An 18,517-nucleotide genomic window follows, 5' to 3' on the forward strand; every position below is an offset into this window, starting at 1 on the left:
GGACATTGTCTGCATGGACCGTAGTAAAGTCTTTGACACAATCTCCCACACCATCACCTGGAGACACTGGCTGCTCATGGCTTGGGTGAGTGTACTTTTTGCTGGGTAAAAAACTGGCTGGATGGCCAAGCCCAAAGAGTAGCGGTGAATGAAGATAAATTCGGTTGGCAGCTGGTGACATGTGGTGTTCTCAAGGGCTTGATATTGGGGACAGTTCTTATTTAATATCTTTATCAATAGTCTGGATTAGGGGATCAAGTGCACCCTCAGTCAGTTTGCAAACAACATCAAGTTGGGTGGGAGTGTTGACTTGCTGGTGGGCAGGCAGGCTTTGCAGAGGCATCTGGGCAGGCTGGATCGATGGGCCAAGGCCACTTGTATGAGGTTCAACAAAGCTTAGTGCCAGGCCCTGCTCAGGGGTCACACCAGCCCCCAGCAGCTGTGGGCTGGGGACAGGGGACTGGGAACTGCTCGTTAGGAAAAGGCCTGGGGGGCTGGGTGGCAGCGGCTGGGCATGAGCCACCCAGGTGGCCAAGGAAGCCAGCAGCGCCCTGGCTGGTGTCAGACACGGCGTGGCCAGCAGGGCCGGGGCAGTGCCCGTCCCCCTGCGCTGGGCACTGGGGGGGCCGCCCCTCGGATGCTGGGCTCTGTTTGGGCCCCTCAGCACCAGCCAGACCCTGAGGGGCTGGAGCGTGTCCAGAGCCGGGCAGGGGGCTGGGGAAGGGGCTGGGGCACAGCCTGGTGGGGCAAGCTGGGAGGGGGTTCAGGGGAGACCTCACTCTCTGTAGCTGCCTGAAAGGGGGGTGTAGTGAGGTGGGGGTCGGTCTCTTCTCCCAAGTAACAACTGATGGGATGAGAGGAAAATGCTAAGCACTGGAACAGGCTGCCCAGGGAACTGGTGGAGTCACCATCCCTGGGGTATTTAAAGGAACTGTAGATGTGGCACTTAGGGGCATGGTTTAGTGGTGGTGATGTTAGGGTTATGTTGGACTTGATAATCTTAAAGGTTTTTTTTCCAACCTCAATGATTCTATGATTAGTGACTGGACCTCATTTCCCTTCACTATTAGGGCACTGCACTCATTCTGTAAATTCAGATATAAGGGTGGAGAAGGGGCCCTTCTGTTGCCAGAAAAGCTAAGCTTCCAGGCTCCCCCATTATGGGAGGCTCCATCCATCACCTCTTTGAGCATAGTCTCTCGCTGTCTCTCCTTCCCCACATCACATACACAGGAGTTTGGGCCCCTGTTTCAGTTGCCACTCCCTCCCAAAATTGCAAATCTCAACTAGCAGTGCATTTTTTTCGGAAAGGATGGTGAAGAAGTTGTGCAAGGGAGAACCTAAAAAGAGAGCTGGCGGTACCAGCAGTCTGGTGGCCACTGCTTCCTGCAGCCCAGGGAACTACCTTTGCTCCTCTGCAGCAGGTTGAGGATGTCTTGGTAAGCTTGCAGGGCTGCTCCTGTGTGGCAGCAGCACAGATCCCACCTACACCGAGCTCCCGCACTGCAGAGCTGCTGTCAGTGAGCTGGTGAAGGCTGCCACAATGGCGCAGCAGGAAATGATGTCTGCTGACCGTGGCTCCACTGAACCACCTGGCCACTTAACAGCAGAGCTCAGAAGTGTTGCAGGAATCCACCGCTGCCTCCTTTATGCAGGCGCTGCAGTCCAACACCACCGCTACCCTGAGGCCTCGAGGTCGTGGAGCCCCTTCAATTTTACAGACATATTTGCTATTTGAACATAGTGGAAGGGGGAGAAGACAGAGAGGTGGACGCTGGCTTTGCTAACCAGCTTTTCTTGAAGTACAGATAGATGAATACCACAGGAAACCCATGGAGAGGAAGGGATTAGTTTTACTGCCAGTTAGGTCAGTGAATCAGAAGAGTTACAGAATAGTAGACAAGACTTCCAGGCATGCAGAGGTGTTTCAGTTGACGATGTAGTTTTAGATGTTGATATCCAAACCAGATGTTAGGAATAATTTGACGTATTATATCAAAATGCTTGAAACGTGTTCTGAAAAACAGGAATGGGGAGAATGATTGACATGTCTAACTACGGGGGACACGACTGATTACGCCTGTGTAAAGCTCCTTGTGATCTTAAAGATGCTGAAACACTTTGGGCACAATGTTCACCAGTCTCAAAAAACAGTGACTGTCTCCTCGGCAACAAGAAAGGCATATGTCTGTTCCCATGGAAATGTACTGTGAAGGCTTCACAGGCAAGATTCTGTTCGAAGCTCAACAGCACAGGATCCAGGCTCTTTGTTGCTTGTACCTGAAGCAGAGGCTGTTGGCACATTCAGGTTCTCTGATCCTGCAGCTGACGAGGAGGGATGAGCCGCAAATAGTGTGGTGCTGTTCCTGGCTCCCTGCATAAAACAGGTTAATGGTGTGCTTGTTGTTCCCATGTGAGAAGTTCCTTCCTCAAGTCACTAATTGCCAGCTTTGAAGTCTCCTTTGCAGCTCTTCATAAGGAAAGCAGTATTCTTGCTAGCCAGAGAGGCTTCAGAGAGTTTCTGATGCTAATTCTTTCAGAGGAGTGGGCAGACAAATCTGAGAAACGGAAACCAAAGGGTATGCAGGGAGTCTGAATCTCAGCAGTCCTTTCTGATGTCTGAAAGGATGTAGAAGCACCAACAGGTATACCTGCACTAGATCCACCAAATGAGAAACTGCTAACACAGTAAATAAATTACATATAATAGTCACTACTTCTAAACTCATTGTGATGCTCTTCTAAGGAAGAAAACTTACATTTAGCAGGAACCAGAAGTAGGATCCAAGGATAGTTTGATCTTTTTGGTTGTTTAAATAGGAGGTGTGGAAAGCAGAAGCACTAGTGGAACATTTCAAAGTGATGGACTTGGAAAATTATTTTAGAAGTGGCATGTTGTATGGATTTGTATGTATTATGTATACATATTACTAAGCAGTGTGTGTGTTCTTTTGTTTTAAAGTTTTTTTTCAACAGCCTGCTTTTCATTCCAGCAGCTTCTTCCTACTACTCCTGCATTAAGGGATAGTAAATGAAGTGCATTATTTACCCTCATTATCCTGCTGTTTTGCCCCCTAACACCTACCTTCTGAGGTAAAAAAACCCTAGCATTTTCAATCACTGCTCCTGGACTGGCCTCTCTCCCCCGATTCTTTTCCCTGCCTCTGTACCCTATAATCTTGCTGTGCTTTTAAAGAGACAGCAGCTAGGTCTGCATATGTATTACCAGGTGAGGGCGTTCCAAGTGTTTTGTCATTGCCTTGTTTCTGCTGTCAGTCTCCATTTCATGGTTCTTCATGTGAATCTACTGCATGTTGATTGGGTATGTGTTTGAGTTACTTTTGTAATGCTTTAGTCTTACCTGAGTAAAATAATAAAATCATAGAATGGTTGAGGTTGAAAGGGACCTCTGGAGATCATGTGGTCCAGCCTCCCTCCTTGAAGTTGGGTCAGCTAGAGGAACTTGTTGAGTACCAAGTTCAGTGAAGTTTTGCATATCTTCATGGACAGAGCTGAGTTGCTGTCTGGGCAGCCTGTTCTAACTAAAAAAACCCCATTCATCTGTTCACAGTAAAAAAGCTTTTCTTGGGTGTAAATGAAATCTCCTGTATTTCATTCTGTGCCAGTTGCCTCTGGTGCTGTCACTGGGTGCCATTAAGTGACATCTTCTTTACACCCTGCCATCAGGTATTTATGCACATTGGTAAGATACCCCTTGAGCCTTCTCATCTCCATGCTAAAAAACCCCCAGCTCTCTCAGCCTTGCCTCATTATGATAGATGCTCCAGCCCCTTAACCGTATTTGTGAGGACTCACTCCAGTATGGCGATGTACTTGTACTGCCTTGTACAGAGGAGCTCAGAACTGGACAGAGCGCTCCAGATGCGGTCTCACCAGTGGCAAGTAGGGAAGGATCACCTCCCTTGACTGGCTGGTAAGGTTCTTACCAATTCAGCTCAGGATGTTGTTGGCCACCTGTGCTGCAAGGGAACATAGCTGGCTGATGTTCAATTTGTTGCTCACCAAGACCCTTTAGTCTTTTTCTGCAAAGCTGATTTCCAGCCAGTCATCCCCCTGCCTGGCCTGGTGCATGAGTACAATTTCTCCTTCACAAATTTGTGTTGACTGCTCTCAGTCACCTTCTTGTGCTTCATTTGTTGGAAATGGTTTCCAGGAGGATATGCTTCATTACCTCTCCTAGGACTGAGGTGAGTGTGAGGAGAGTTCCTCCTTCTTCCTCTTCTTGAAGATAGAAGTGACATTTGATTTCTTCCAGTCCTCAAGAGCTCTCCCAGTGTCCATGAGTTTTTGGAGATAATTCAGAGGTGTCTTACAATCACAGTGACTAACTCCCATAACACTTGGGGGTATATCCTGTTGGGTCCCATGGACTGCTGTATGTCCAGTTTAAGTGTTCCCTAACTTTGTCCTCTTCAACTGAGGTGCAAGTCTTCCTCGCTCCAGACTTTCTTACTGGTCTCAGGAGCCTGGGATTCCTGATGGCTGATATTGCTAGTAAAGGAGGAGGCAAAGAAGGCATTCAGTATTTCAACCTTTTCTGTGTTCTTTCTCAGCAAGTCCCTTTTCCCATTCAGCAGTAACCCCACGTTTTCCCATGTCTCTCTTTTGCTGCTGACATACTTGTAAAAAGCTTTTTGTCTGCTTTTCATGTTTCTTGCCAGATTCAAGTCCAGGTGGGCGTTTGTTATCCTAATCACATCCCTGCGTGCTTGGACACTGTCTCTGTATTCCTCTTGGGTCACCTATCCCTGCCTCTGCCTCTTGTATGCTTCTTTGCAATGCTTGTGCTCAAGTCAGCAGCTCCTTGTTCGTGCCTGCAGGCCTCCTGCTGCTTTTGCTTGATTTCCTGCCTGTTGAGATGAAAGTCTTGAATTTGGAGGAGGCGATCCTTGAAAATCAACCAGCTCTCCTGGCACCCTCTTCTTCCCTAGGCCATAACTCATTGGGTTCTTCCAAGCAGATCCCTGAACAGGCCAAAATCTGCTCTTCTGAAGCCTGGGGCTGTGACCCTGTTTTCTGCCTTGCTCCACCATCTCATGTTCCTGAAATCCTCCATCTCATGGCCCAGCCAAGGCTGCCCTGACCTTCACATTCTTGACTAGTTCTCCCTTGTTTATAAGAATCAGGTCCAGTAGAGCGCCTCTCCTTCTCTGCTCCTCAGTCACTTGGGTTAGGTATTCAGTGTGCCCCAGAAGCCTCCTAGGTTGCTGTGCCCTGTTCTGTCATCCCTTCAGCTGATACTGGGGTGGCTGAAGTCCCCCATGAGAACCAGAGCCTGTGAACATGAGAATTTTCTCCTGCTGTCTTGAGGTGTCATCTACTTCTTCCTCAGCAGGTGGCCTGTAGCAGACACCCACCCCAACACTACCTGTGCTGGTCTGCCTGCTAATTCTGACCCATAAGCTCTCAGCTGCTTCACAGTCCATCCCAAGGTGGAGCTGTGAGCACTCTAGCTGCACACTCGGCTAAAGGGCAACTCCACCTCCTTGCCTCCGCAGGCTGCCCTTCCTAAAGAGCTTGTATTCGTCCATCACAGCACTCCAGTCTGCCCGTTGTCAGCTACCTTAGAATTCAGGGCATGTTGAGGATAGGAAAGGGGATAGATCGAGCAGCACTAACAGTTGTGCAGCTTTCTGTGAGGAGAGGTGGCCTGTCAGTCTAGGAGCAGATACTGCACTATTGCTATAGGAATCAAGAGGATACGTCACATCTTCCTGTCTTAAGAGAGCATCTTCTGTCCTTTAGCCAAAAGCAAATGAATGGAAGAGCATTTGACTGATTTCTGCTCTCTCGGATGCTTTGCTGCAGGAAGGATCCTAACCATTTTTATTTTGGGAGACTGCAACAGGATCAGCAGCTGAAAGACAGTCTATCAACCATTTTATGTGTATGTGGTCTGTTCTTCACCAGCTGCTAGACAGAACAGCCATTTTCTGAAGGTCGTCTTCAGGGTTTTTTCTGGTTTGAAATGTCAGAGAACTGTGTCCCATAAGCATGCAAGGGGGTTCACAGAACTGGTCCTTCGATAGATGAACAGAGTTAACATATAAAGAGGGAAACAGGAAAGAACAATGCTAAGCCTTAAACTAAGGCCTTAACAAGGAGAAGAGTATATAGGGCTGTAAGGGATTCTTGATTAAATTATTTCTCATGAGGAATTGTGATTGTTGATTTCTTGCAGCACTGCAGAAGAGGCAAGGTATACTGGAGTTCAGTGGCATGATAAATGTGTGGCACAGCTGTTGTAGGGTGGGGTAGAATCAGCAAATGAGTAAGACAGGGATACAGAAGAAGCAGGCACCTTCTGACTCCTGTTTTTGCCATTTCAGACAGTTTCAGAGCACATTTTTGCTAGCAGCGTTCCAAGTGGATTTAATCAGAGTAAAAATGTATTTGTGAAATTCAGAAAAAGACAGAATTGCAGTGGTGAGATGTACAGTGGTGCTGGACTCTCACTAGGGAAGGGAAGGATTGACTCAAATAGCAGGAGGTGAAGAAATTGGGGGGAAAACAAAGGGTAACTGATAAAATCAGCTAAGTGGAAGGGTTGTTATAGGTCAGATGCAGTAGGAAAGGAATCAGTTCTGTTATAGACAAAAGAAGCTTTTCTCAAGAGCAGGAATGTGGCAAGCTTTTTTTTTTATTTGGAATTATTTTTCCCCAGTATTCTGCTCCCTGTATTTCTTATGGTTGGAACATTTGTGATCGACCTTCTATTACATAGACTTTTCACTAATTTTTTATGTTTGTTTTATGCTTTTTTAGGCTAGGTGAATATCTTACTCCAGATTAATACCGCAGATCTTAACTAAAGGAATTCCAAGAAATAATTTTCTAATTTTCTTAATATCTCAGGCTTACAACTAACCATTTAGAAAGTCTTTCTCTCCATAACCTTAGCAGAGATTTATGTCTTATTTTTGGCATCATATTTATAATTAGCATCTAGTGTTGCTGTATCATACAGGCATGTACTAGTTTGGTTGTAGCATCTGAGTGCTAGGAAATCTCTTTGAAGAATGAAACATACTTACTTCCCAAGAGAGAGCAGGGTAGTCAAAATCCCCCATAAGTACATTGTTTCTATGGTTTCAAGTTGCAGGCTGGGTATAAATTGATCAGAAGACAGGTGTCAATGGTGGGGTGCACACAGTAAGAATTTGGTGGCTACTCAAAATAAGTGTAGCTAGACAGCTGGTGTGCCAAATCTGCTGCCTGTCAGGGTGACTAGTACTCTCTCTGTTCCATTGTGCTCTTCCTATTTCCATCTGTTAGTTTAATTTGTAAATTGTAAGGGCCAGAGACTACATTGTTTTTCATCTGTACCTCCTAGTACTCTCAGGCCCTAGAAACAACTGAATACCAAGAACGGGAAGAATTGTGAAAAGTGACAGAAAATATGACATAAAATACAGCACATCTCCCTCGCACAGTTCATATCCACCTGCAAATGCACCCCTCTACTATTTGGGTTTTACCACTGTAAATTCTGTTTATTTTGCAAAGTGCTGAGTGCCATAATGATTCAGCTAATGTTTCTTCTGTCTGTGTTTCTTCTACATTTGTTTTGAAGCCAATTTAACAAAGAACTTGTGCCACCATTTATGTGCCTTGTCATTTAGACAAGTTTTTTTTCTGGAAGCATATGCAGAGTGTTATTGTACACACTTGACGACTTCATGACCCCATTGCCAAGTGCAGTTTGTTGCTCTAAGCTGTAATCTGCCAGCCTGCTGTGCCCGTGCTCTGGTGAGAGATGAGGAGACAAACCACTGTATTGTGCTGGAGCCAGACTTTCTTGACTTCTGCAACACTCAGTTGCTCAGAAAGAGCCTCAGTTGAAAGCCTGTTGTCCAGATGAAGCCCAAGTGCTGCAGTCGTGTCTGTGTCATCAGTTGCTGTGCCTGGCATTGCCCTACTTCTGTGATTTCATACAGGCACTTATGTACTAGGTGGATGGAACCCTGAAAAGATGAGAAAACCATCTTACCTGCTGCTATAAACATAGCACAGTTCTTTCACCTCAGGATTTGTCTTCCACCACCTGCTTGAGTTTTTCCGGCCTAAATCTTCTGTCTAACATTTTAGGCCTAACATTGCTTTTTTTTGTTTTGTTTATCCTGACTTGGCTGTGAAACATCTCCAAAATCTCCTCATTTGAGGATTTAATCAACATGTCTTTTACTTCCCTCTTTCAGATCTTTGAAGATGGTAAAACATTCTGGATATAACAACCATCTTTGGAGTCCCTAGTAGCCACTTCCCTTCCACTTGCTTTTGTCATATGTTTGTAATCTTTCAGTAATTTTTATTTTTCCTGGCAATTACATACTAATTATGTTCACGTTAAGAATTTCAAGCATATAATGATGTTTTACTACATTGCATTTAAGTTACATTTGTCGTTTCCCACTGGCTGCCATTTTCCAAAGTCATTGACAATTGCTGTAATTATGTACCATTTGAGATTAACTTCTTTTTTTGGGGGTAATCTGTTTGTAATTGTTGTAATTACCAACAAATAAAATAATTTAAAAAGACATTTGGGCTTGTCTGGCAATGCAGGTTTTTTACCATCACCAGTATTACTTATTGCTCTCAGTTCCATTCTGCTCTTAAGTCTGATGTGGTTGTTTTCACCTATTAATTGTTCCACCAGTTTAGTTGAAATGGGAGGTGGATTTATTAGACAGTCTATGCCAAGATTGCTCTGTTTTCCTTCTCTGGCTACGTGCTTTCTACAGTCTCCTAGTGCTTTCCTAAGACCATTTCTCAGTTCTTACATAGATTTGCATATTAATGCATCCTTCAGTCAGTATTTACTTATTATTGATTTGCTTAAACTATAGATGTTTTCAAATGATTTTCAGCAAAACAGGATATAATTCCTAGCATTATTAATTAATCAAATAATTACTAATTAATAAAAATGGGCTTTGAAAAAAATTCTTTCCTGATAAGGAAACGGGAAATTCTGTTGGTTTTCCTGTAATACAGAATACTCTTAAGCAGTTGCATTAGTCTGATCCTAAGTCCATGCAAGGCTCAAGAATGATTTTTTTGAAAGAGAAAGTAAGTGAGCATGAGGAGGACGTAGATGGTAGATGGTACAAAAACACAGCATAAGTTTACTAACCTACTCTTTCTCAGGTAGCCGATTTTCTACACAAACAGTGTATGTCTTATTTATCTAGACTCCAGTGAAGCCTTCAAACAGTGCGATCTGAAAATTTAGTTGGCACTCAGAAGGCAGATAATAGTAGAGTTGCATGGTAGGTAAGGGGCTCAGTAAAGAAGACACGAAAGACATTGCAGTTTTTTCAGGATTTGCCTTGGGATTGATGTAACTTCATATTTTCAGTAATGTCCATAGCACAAAAATAGGAAGCATAGTGATTAGATTTGTTGGTGATGCAAAATAGACAGGTGTTCTTGAAGCAGAAGAGGGTAAATTATATGGGAAGAACTGGATGGGTCTGAAGACTACCCAAATAGAAATCAGACGGTATCTGATGACAATATAGTACATAGTCACACACTTGGGGACTCCTAACAGTAATCAGCACTGTAAGATGGAGGCTTTTGTAACAGCAGTGATTAAGAAGGAGAAACAGCCCAGTACATTAGTCCACTTGCAGGAGAACAGGAGTTACCTCTATCCTAACATTGTGGAAGGCATCTGTGAGCCTAGCGGAGTTTGGTAGACATTTCTGCCAGTGAGAGAGGTATTAGTGCCACATGAGTACATGGCCTTCTGGAGACTATAGGTACGGTACCTGGGACTGACATGGAAAAGGCTGATGGAATGATGAGAAATTGGCGCTCAGTTTTAAGAGAGCAAATAACAGTTTCCCTTGCTTAGTCTGAGAAAAGGATGTTTGGTTATGACTGCTTTGTATAAATGCTTCAAAGCATAAATATCAGATACAAAGAACCACCATTAAGGGCAGTGTTGGTAAAAGAATAAATAGAAGTAGCCAGATACACTGAAAGAACATAATCCATTATCCAAAGAACTCAAGTTTTTTAGCAGCTGTCCCATAGGACTACCAAGGTCTAAAGTGCTGTGCAATAGATTTATGTCTGAAAGGGTTATGTATGACATGGTTGCAACAGTAGACTCGATGACCAGCAGTTTCCCCCATCTGTGTTTTGTCAAGTAGTGATAGCAGGTGAATCCTTTATGATGCTCTCATCAAACACACCCCAAAGATATCCTTCTAACCACCAAGTATCATGAAGATATGCTTTTTGGGCAAGGAGGCAGTAGGTTTGGGGATAGTTGCTGATAGTCTTTTTCTGTGTTCCTCCAGGAATCCCCACCAAGAATTACCTCTATTCCTTCACTTTTGAAAAACAAGTCCATACTCCCAACACAATCTCCTGTCTTCTCTGTTCTCATTCTGGGACCAAAGTCTTCCTACTAACTTCTCATACTTTGCAGCTCTGCTGTAGCCCTTGGGTAGAAAATTAACATTGTGGACTGCTGCCTGTAGCGCTCTGCTTCTTTACGAAGATGTGAGAACCCACGCACAGATGTCACTGCACAAGCTGTGCAAAGTAGATTTGGTGAAGATGGAAAGGTGAAGGTAGAGGCACAGTAGGGCTAGACTGCTTACCATGAGGTCACACAGAACTGTGCAGAGTTGGGTAAGTGTCGACCACACCACACAGCTTGGTCTTGGCAAACTCACTGAAGTTTGTGCTCAATCCCAGTGTCTGTGTCACTGACAAAGATGTTAAACAGTGCTGGTGCCAGTTCCCTGAGGAGCACCACTTGTCACGGATCTCCACTTGGACATCAGGCCATTGACCACAGCTCTTTGAGTGCAATCATGCAGCCAATTCCTTACCCACCAAGTGGTCCATCTGTCAAATCTGTGTCTCTCCAGAGACAAGGATGTCATGCGGGACAGTGGAGAGTGTCAAATGCTTTGAACCAGTCCAGGCAGGTGACGTCAGTTGCTCTTCCCTCCTCCACCAACAGTGTAATCCCGTCATAGAAGGCCACCAAATTTGTCAGGCATGACTTGCCCTTAGAGAAGCTGAGCTGGCTGTCACAATCAACTCCTTTTCCATGTGCCTTGGCGTAGCTCCCAGGAGGATCTGTTCCATGATCTTGCTGGGCACAGAGGTGGGACTGACTGGCCTGTAGTTTCCCAGGTCTTCCTTATTTCCCTTTTTCAAAATGCGGGTTACGTTTCCCCTTTTCCAGTCAGCGGGAACTTCACCAGACTGCCACGACTTCTCAGATATGATGGATAGTGGCTTGGCCGCTTCATCCACCAGTTCCCTCAGGACCCACGGATGCATCTCATCAGGTCCCATGGACTTGTGCACTTTCAGGTTCCTTAGATGGTCTCGAACCTGATCTTCTCCTACAGCGGGCGGTGATTCACTCTCCCAGCCCCTGCCTTTGCCTTCTGCGATGTGGACGATAGTATAACATATCTTCTCCTTCTTCTGGCATCCCTGCTGTTGCCTTTTGTTGCTTTTAAAATAATCAGGTCGTAAGTCTGTAATTATATCTCTATCTCTGCAGAATAATGTTTGAACTTCTGGAGAGAGAGAGAGAGAAACACTTTGCCTTCTTTTGTTCTTTTTTTTTTTTTTTTTCCTTTATTTCAAGTCTTCTTTCTTTGTGCTTGCTACAGATTGCTTATGATATTTCTTCACTGAAGATTTTAAAAAGTAGTGGAAAGGCTTAGCTTAAAAAGGTAGGTCTATGAGACAGTGATGCAAAGATTCTTGAATCAAGGAGGGAGCAAAAAGCCACAGCATAAAAAAAGCTATATGATACTTGGGAAATCTCAAAGGGTAATTGGCAGCAATCTGTGTATATGGATTCCTTATTCTTACATTGTTGTAGCAATCAGATGTGTATTTTTTCCCAAAATAAAAAAATATAAAGGACCTTGTTGATTGGCTTAAACGTGTTTGCATCAAATCTGTGGAATCTGTCAGGGGAAACCACTCTGGATAGAAAAAAGCCTTATATTTGTCTTATGAAATTCCATGCAGTTTCCATAGGGAAGTAAAGCAAAAGGAACCTCTGGGAATCAGCTAGTCCCTTGTTCTGCCCCCAGTCAGAATCTATACTGCCTACATCACCCTGGACAGATGCTCGTCTGACCTGTTCCTGAAACATCTTTGGTGGCGGAAACTCCCATCCTTGCTGGACAAACCATTCCAGTACATCTCTATTTTTACTGCCATACTCTTCCTTAATATCTAACACTGACCTTCCTGGGAGAAATTTCAATCCATTATTTCTTGTAATGTGTATGGGGAGCAGCTCTTCCCTGTATTTGCAACAACCTTTTGGATATCTGAAGACTGTTATTTTCTCTTTCTCTTTTTGGGCTTTACAGTTGTTGTCACACTTACTCTTCTCCCCTGTTCCATCTTGATTTCTCCGACACATACTTTGTCTGATGTACAGAGCCCCAGACTGCAAAGGACAGCCTGGCTGAGACATTAACAATTCATACCACAACAGAAGGGTTACTTTGGAAGGGTTCCTCAGAAATAATGGCAAATTTTAACTTTGCAGCCTTAGGGAAGAGTTGAGCTGGGACTGCTTGTGCCCTGGGGAGAACAAGGGAAGGGGAAGAAACAGAGACAAAATGTGGGGGAGGAAAGGAAGACTCTGGTTGTTGCTGCTTATGCTGCCACCAAGGGGATGAGAGAAGTGGGGCAGCATTCACTTACTGCTCCTCTGGTTGGTTGGTTGGGTTTTTTTTGTGTCACTGTAGTACTGTTAAATCACATTGCGTTTATGATCTATTTTATCCCCAAGTATTTTTGATGAAAAAAATACACTTCAGCCAGTTGTCGTCCATCTTCTATTTTTATAGTTGTTGATTTCTATCTTGATGTGGAACCTCGCGGTATTTCTGATTGAACTATGTCCTCTTTTTTTCAGACCACATCCCCAGCTTCTCAGGATTTTAATCGTGTCTCCTAGCATACCTGTAACAGCCCCCCCCCCAAAACCATTTGTTGCTAGGAAATTTAATATGTGTGTTCTCTAGTTCATTATCCATATTGTTAATAAGAATATTGAATAATTATGAACATGGGAAAAAGCGGTCATTTCTTTAGAATAAGCAGAGCCTTAATCTTGGGATATCTTCCGTATGTTTTCCAGTACATTTTCTATGCTATATTGCATCAATTTCAAAACTGTTGAGAATTAGCGCTGGTGGCATTGCAGCGAGCAGGGGGTAGGTTCCTCCTCAACTAGGTGATGATGTTGGGCAAAGTCACTTCCATCCATTTGTACCTTATTTGCCATTTGCAAAAGAAAAGAGCTACTTCTGCTGACCTCTGAAGTACTTGGTGAACTACAGTCATGCTAAATAAGCACCAGGTTTTATTATTACATGGTATTTTTTGTTGTTGACTTTTACGCCATTCCTTAGTTCTCAAGTGGCTGCCCTGGTACTTTGATGTTTTTTAGAGGAAATCTCTTTATATAATATAATGCCTGTTAAGAACCTTCAGACTGAGTGCAATACATGTGGTATGGTCTTAAACTGAAAATCAGTAACGCTTCCTAAAGTGTCCTCCTGCCCCACAAGGAAGAGCCGGCAGCTGATGGAGGCCCCGGGAGCAACCGGGGCTCACCGCTGTACCCGGGACTGGCCAGATAACAATAGAACAGTCTCCACCCGCGGCCGCAGCGCGGCCGTTCCCACCGTGCAGCGGGGCCGGGGGTGCCCGGTGCGAGGGCGCTTCTGCAAGAAGCCGTTCCGACTGTGCAGCGGGGCCGGGGCCGGTCTCCGCTCACCACTCTCCGGCCACTACTGCCGAGTGAACGTGCGGTCACGTGACTGGCGGAGCGCCCGCCAAGGACCCGGTGCCGCTTTGTCTGCCGGCTCCGGCCCGGGAAGCTCGGGGTCAGCCGTGCCTGGCGTGGGGGGCGGCCCGTGGCGGCGTGCCCCCTAGCACCCGGCGCTGGCTGTGGGGGAGCAAGGGCAGGCGGAGCCGCCCCCTCCCGCAGCGCGACACCGGCTCGGCCCCCCCCTCCCCCGAGGCTCTCCCTGCGCACCGGCCTCGCCGGGCGGGCGGGGCCAGCGGCGGCCCCGGCGCAGAAGGGGTTAAGGCCGCTCCCGCCTGCGCGTCCGGCCGTCCCCGCCCGCGCGTCCCCCGCTAGGCCACGGCTGACCTTCACGGGAGCCGCGCCGGGCATGCGCGCCGCCGCGTTCGGGGCCCGGGGGAACTGCGGCCGGCCCGCTTCGGCCCGGCCCGCCTGGCCCGGCTCGCCTGGCCCGGCTCGGCCTGGCCCCAGGGGTGCGGCCCGGCCTTCTGCCCGCCCGCGGCGCGCCCGGGACCGTGGCTGGCGTACGCCCTGCCCGTGCCGGGCGCGCCGTTGCCATTCGGTGCCGATGGTGCTGGCGGAGGAGCGCGGGGGGACGCGAGGGGGGACTGCGCGCCCCGCCGCCGCCTTCAGCCGCGCCCCGCGCCCGCCCTCCCCGCTCCGCGGCGCCGTGCGCGCAGGCCGGGCGGGCGGAGGGCCGGGGCCGCCGCCTGCTGAGCAGGCCGATGGTTCCCAGCCCCGCTGTGCCGCAGCGGGGGGGTCGCCCGGCTCCCCCGAGGAGCGGGAATGGCGGCACCTGCGCAGCCTGCACCGGTGTCCCCGCGTCGAGGAGAGCCGCTGCGGCAGCCGCGGGGTTAGGCGTCCCCTGCAGCACACGCGTGTTGGCTGCTAGGAGCCGGGGAAGGGGCTCTCGAGGTGGGAGCCAGCGTTGCTGTGTGCTTCTGGGGTCTAACGACCCGCACAGATGCAGTGCCACTGTGCTGGCCACGCGGACACCTAGAACCCTGTAGGTCGGAAAAGACCCTTGTGCTCGAGCCCAGCCGCTGGCCTGGTGCTCCCAAGCCCACCAGACACGTGGCGGTTTGGCTCCAGATGACGTCTGCCTTTGGCCCAAGTCGGGTGGTTCAGTCCCTGGACGAGGCTGCACATCCCCACTCAACATACTGCTTTGGAGGGGCTGCCAGCAATGCCCCCTCATGAGATTTATCTGACTCCTGTGGCTGTTGCCACACAGTGGCACTTGGATTGGGGCTACCCTAAAAACCAGTGGAGGTTGCTGCCGTTATTGCCATGTGCAAGAGGCCGTATGAGCTTCATGGCCTGATCTTTGCCACTGGCTAACGTGGCATCTCTTCTGTGCTTGTTTTTATTACTGGTTGAGGGTAGAAATTTATTTGTCTCATATCTGATTCTTTTCTGTTTGCAGTCTTGCCAGTAAAGTCACAGCCCCTAGACAAGAATTTCAAGCAGAGGAATAGAATATACCCCTCTAGTAACCTGGCAACATCTCGTCTGTTGCTGTGTTAGGCAGGCTGGGAAGCATCAGCCCCTTGCAAGCCACAGACAGGCAGGGAGCTGTTGGTAAGCAGATCGGTGCCGCAGGCCACTGCTGCCTGCTCTGCCATTATGGAGGAGCCATACTGTTGCTTGTGGAATGGCCGCCGTGCTGCCCGTGCCTGGCGCTACACTGGCCCATGTCCGTCTAGGTCGGGAGGGGGGGTCTGCCGGCTTCTGCCCCCTTCCCCTGGGTGGCAGGTGGGCTCTGTGTTCCCAGCAGCATCCTGAGCTGAGACGCACTGTCATGCAGGGCTTTGTGCGCTAAGCGGCAAGCTGCTGTTTCTGACAGCAGCTGTTGGTGTTAATAATTAGTCTGCATCTGTCAGTCACCTGGAGCCGCTAATGGATCTGTCACGGTGGTACCAAAGCATCCCCAGAGGGGCTGCGGGCAGCGTGGAAGCAGGCCGGATGCTGTGCAGTCACCATGCTGCCCCCCACCCCTTCCCCCCGCTGTTCTCCCACTCTTTCTTTCCCCTTGCTCTTGCATGTTGTCCCTCCCTGTTCCCAGCTCCCTGCCTCCTGCTGTTTCTCTCTCTTGTCCAAAGGGGTTAGTTCTCAGCCTCACATGCTGGAAATGCTGCCAGTGAATGTTTCTGTGCATTGCCTGCCAGGTCCCTGGGGAAAGGGCCTGGAAACGAAGCACAGAAGGAGCAGTGGGAGCAAGGGAAAACCATTGTTTCTCACTGCTCGCCTGCTGCATTTTCTAGTGGCAAAATGCTCTCTGTGAGGTACTGGCTTTCTGTGTTACTGCTGAAATTGCCCCCTCCCCCTTTCCCCTTGCCCCAGAATTTACCATCCCCTGGTGCAGAGAAGTTGCGGCACCTCTAGGAAAGAGCTGAGATGTGTTTTCAATTTGCCTCCCGCTTATCTCTGCTGTTTGGACAGAGAGGTTTAAAAAGCTGGATTTTCTGTCCCTGCAGAGTAAACACACAGAACCCAGCAGCATGAACTATTTCTGGCTTATCAGTGGAGGAATGCAGCAGCTGAGGCTTAGTGCGAGTGGGCCGTCAGGAAGGCCCTGAAGGGGCCCCCTCCCCACTCCGCGCTATTAGAAGTGTGAGAGCCCAGCAGGACTCAGAGGGGAGAGTTGGAGAAAAAGGCAGAAAAGGGAAAGAAAGAGGAAGAGAGAGAGTGAGAGAGGCTGAGCAGACCCTGATGGCTACAGACGAAGTTACAGGAGGGGCTCGCAAAGCTACGAAAAGCAAACTTTTTGAGTTTCTGGTCCATGGGGTGGTGAGTCGGGAAAGTTAGTGAGCTGGCTGGCTCTGAATAGAGGGATGAGTGGAAACTGGAGGCTCTGTGCTGGGCTGGATCGGCTCCTGCTGTGTGCTCCTGGGGCGCTGGTAGCTGCCTTGCCAGGAGAGCACCGGGGTCTGTAAAGCCCCCACAATATGCACTGATTCATTGATAATATAGGCTTGTGTCTGGGGGGATGTGTGCTGTGATTTTTGCTTTGATTCTCCATGAATGGTGAATAGCATGTCTTTGAGCCTGATCATGGTGCAGAATCTGCACTGGATCTGACCCAAATGGGCTTGTAGGACACTTTGTTCTGTAATCAAACTTGTGTTTTTAAAAGCAATTCTGATGAAAGCCTGATGAAGCCTTGTGGTACTGCCTCTGGTTCTTGTCTCCAGTCTTGGCGCTTATATATCCTCTGGCTACTTAACAGGTGACTTTCAGGGTCTTGAAGAGATTAGCTCTGCAGATCTGTAACAGTCTATGGGAACTCACCCATGACAGAATTTCAGGGTGCCATGCTTAATTAAAGCAATCCTTGAGGGTCTTTAAAAATTTTCCAGCTTTTGTTTAAGATTCAGGTCCTCAATCTCCATTTAAGGGGAAGTGCTAACTCTGTTTTGCTGCCATTGGAAATGGTGTTCTTTAAATGACTCTCCAGTGACTGAGAGCAGTAACCATTTATAACATTTGGATTTCTTGCATTGATACACATTTAACAAAAATAAGATTGTTAAAGAGCCCCTAGGAATGCAGATATTGTTTGGATACTGATGGTCCCCAGCATTTTCTCTCTTGAGGATTCTGGCACCTCCTGTGACACCTTTTTGAAGGCATCAGCTGGGGGCTCCTGTGCAAAGATCGTGGAAATGTGTGGAGCTCACGGCAGGTGCCAAAGTTGTCTCCGTAATTCAGGCTTACTCCATACACGTCAGATCTAGCATGTGTCCTACAAGTCCCGGGCATGGTGGGTCTTGTGAGGCTGAGGACTTTCAGCTGGCATTCTGTGTCTGTGGGAACAGTGAATGGTGATGCCGTGCATGTGTACAGGAGCACTCTGTGGCAAGGGTGGCAGAGGTACTGGGTGGCTGCAGAGCAGGTGTGCGGGTCTGTGGCCGTGGTTCTGCTGTGAACATGTGGGTTCCTTAAGGTAGTCTGGCTCAGGATGGCTGCAGCTGGGCAGAAATGTAGGTGAGTTGAGGGGGGTGGGTGCATGGGATGCTTTTGCTTTTTCCAAGGTTTGTGTTGGCATTTGCACACCAGTGGTCTTCCTTTAGTATCAAGAAAAGTGGCAAAAATAGTTATGTTAATTTGCTCCTTCTGCAACTAGATGGGCTTCGTGCGAAAGTAGCTTGCTAGCCTCTTAAGCATGGGAATTTTTAATTTATACTGGAATGAATATAGCAGAACTCTTTTCCATTACTTATTTGGATACTAGAAAAGTCTGCCTTTTTTGCCCTGGAAGTTTTGCCACTAGTGGCATCTTACTTGAATGTCTGGGTTGTCATCTTCCTGCTACTTGCTGGTGAGACTGGGGCTTCTTGGCTGTTACTCTGTTGCCTAAAGACCTCGTTTATGACCGTCTCCTTTCCTCAATGATGATCTCCTTCAATTCTGCTTCTGTTTCCTTGCTTCTTCTAGTTTCTTCCTCACCTCAGCTTCATTTTGATCACAACACAGGTTGGGGCAGCCAGTCTTCCGTTACTTAAAAAAGATCAAAAAAGTTATAAACTCACTTTATCTCTTTGGGTCCTGTATCCTACCAAATAAGAGAATGTGCCATCACAGCCGTTACCTTGAGTTTACATATTGCTAGCTATTGAGTTTTATTACCATCCACAGTACGTCAGCATTTGAATTAATTCCATGAAAAACCAA

At 47.5% G+C, this 18,517-nt stretch overlaps 1 protein-coding gene across 8 annotated transcripts in view; it reads left to right on the forward strand.

The window, feature by feature from the left end:
- The window catches only part of SMARCD3 (SWI/SNF related, matrix associated, actin dependent regulator of chromatin, subfamily d, member 3), a 111,237-nt gene that overhangs the window by 21,615 nt on the left and 71,105 nt on the right, over positions 1-18,517 (forward strand). For 2 of the 8 annotated variants that reach the window (XM_056334045.1, XM_056334052.1), the window contains exon 1: positions 16,442-16,633. The exons of 5 other annotated variants lie outside the window; for them this stretch is intronic. In XM_056334045.1, coding sequence (XP_056190020.1) covers positions 16,556-16,633 — 78 coding nt within the window. In that variant the 5' untranslated portion in view covers positions 16,442-16,555. Of the gene's footprint in view, positions 1-16,441; positions 16,634-16,979; positions 17,073-18,517 lie in introns of those variants that run through there. One more of the 8 variants, XM_056334051.1, reaches the window with a different exon arrangement.

The sequence above is a fragment of the Falco biarmicus genome, chromosome 4, assembly GCF_023638135.1.
Source record: "Falco biarmicus isolate bFalBia1 chromosome 4, bFalBia1.pri, whole genome shotgun sequence".
Lineage (NCBI taxonomy): Eukaryota > Metazoa > Chordata > Aves > Falconiformes > Falconidae > Falco > Falco biarmicus.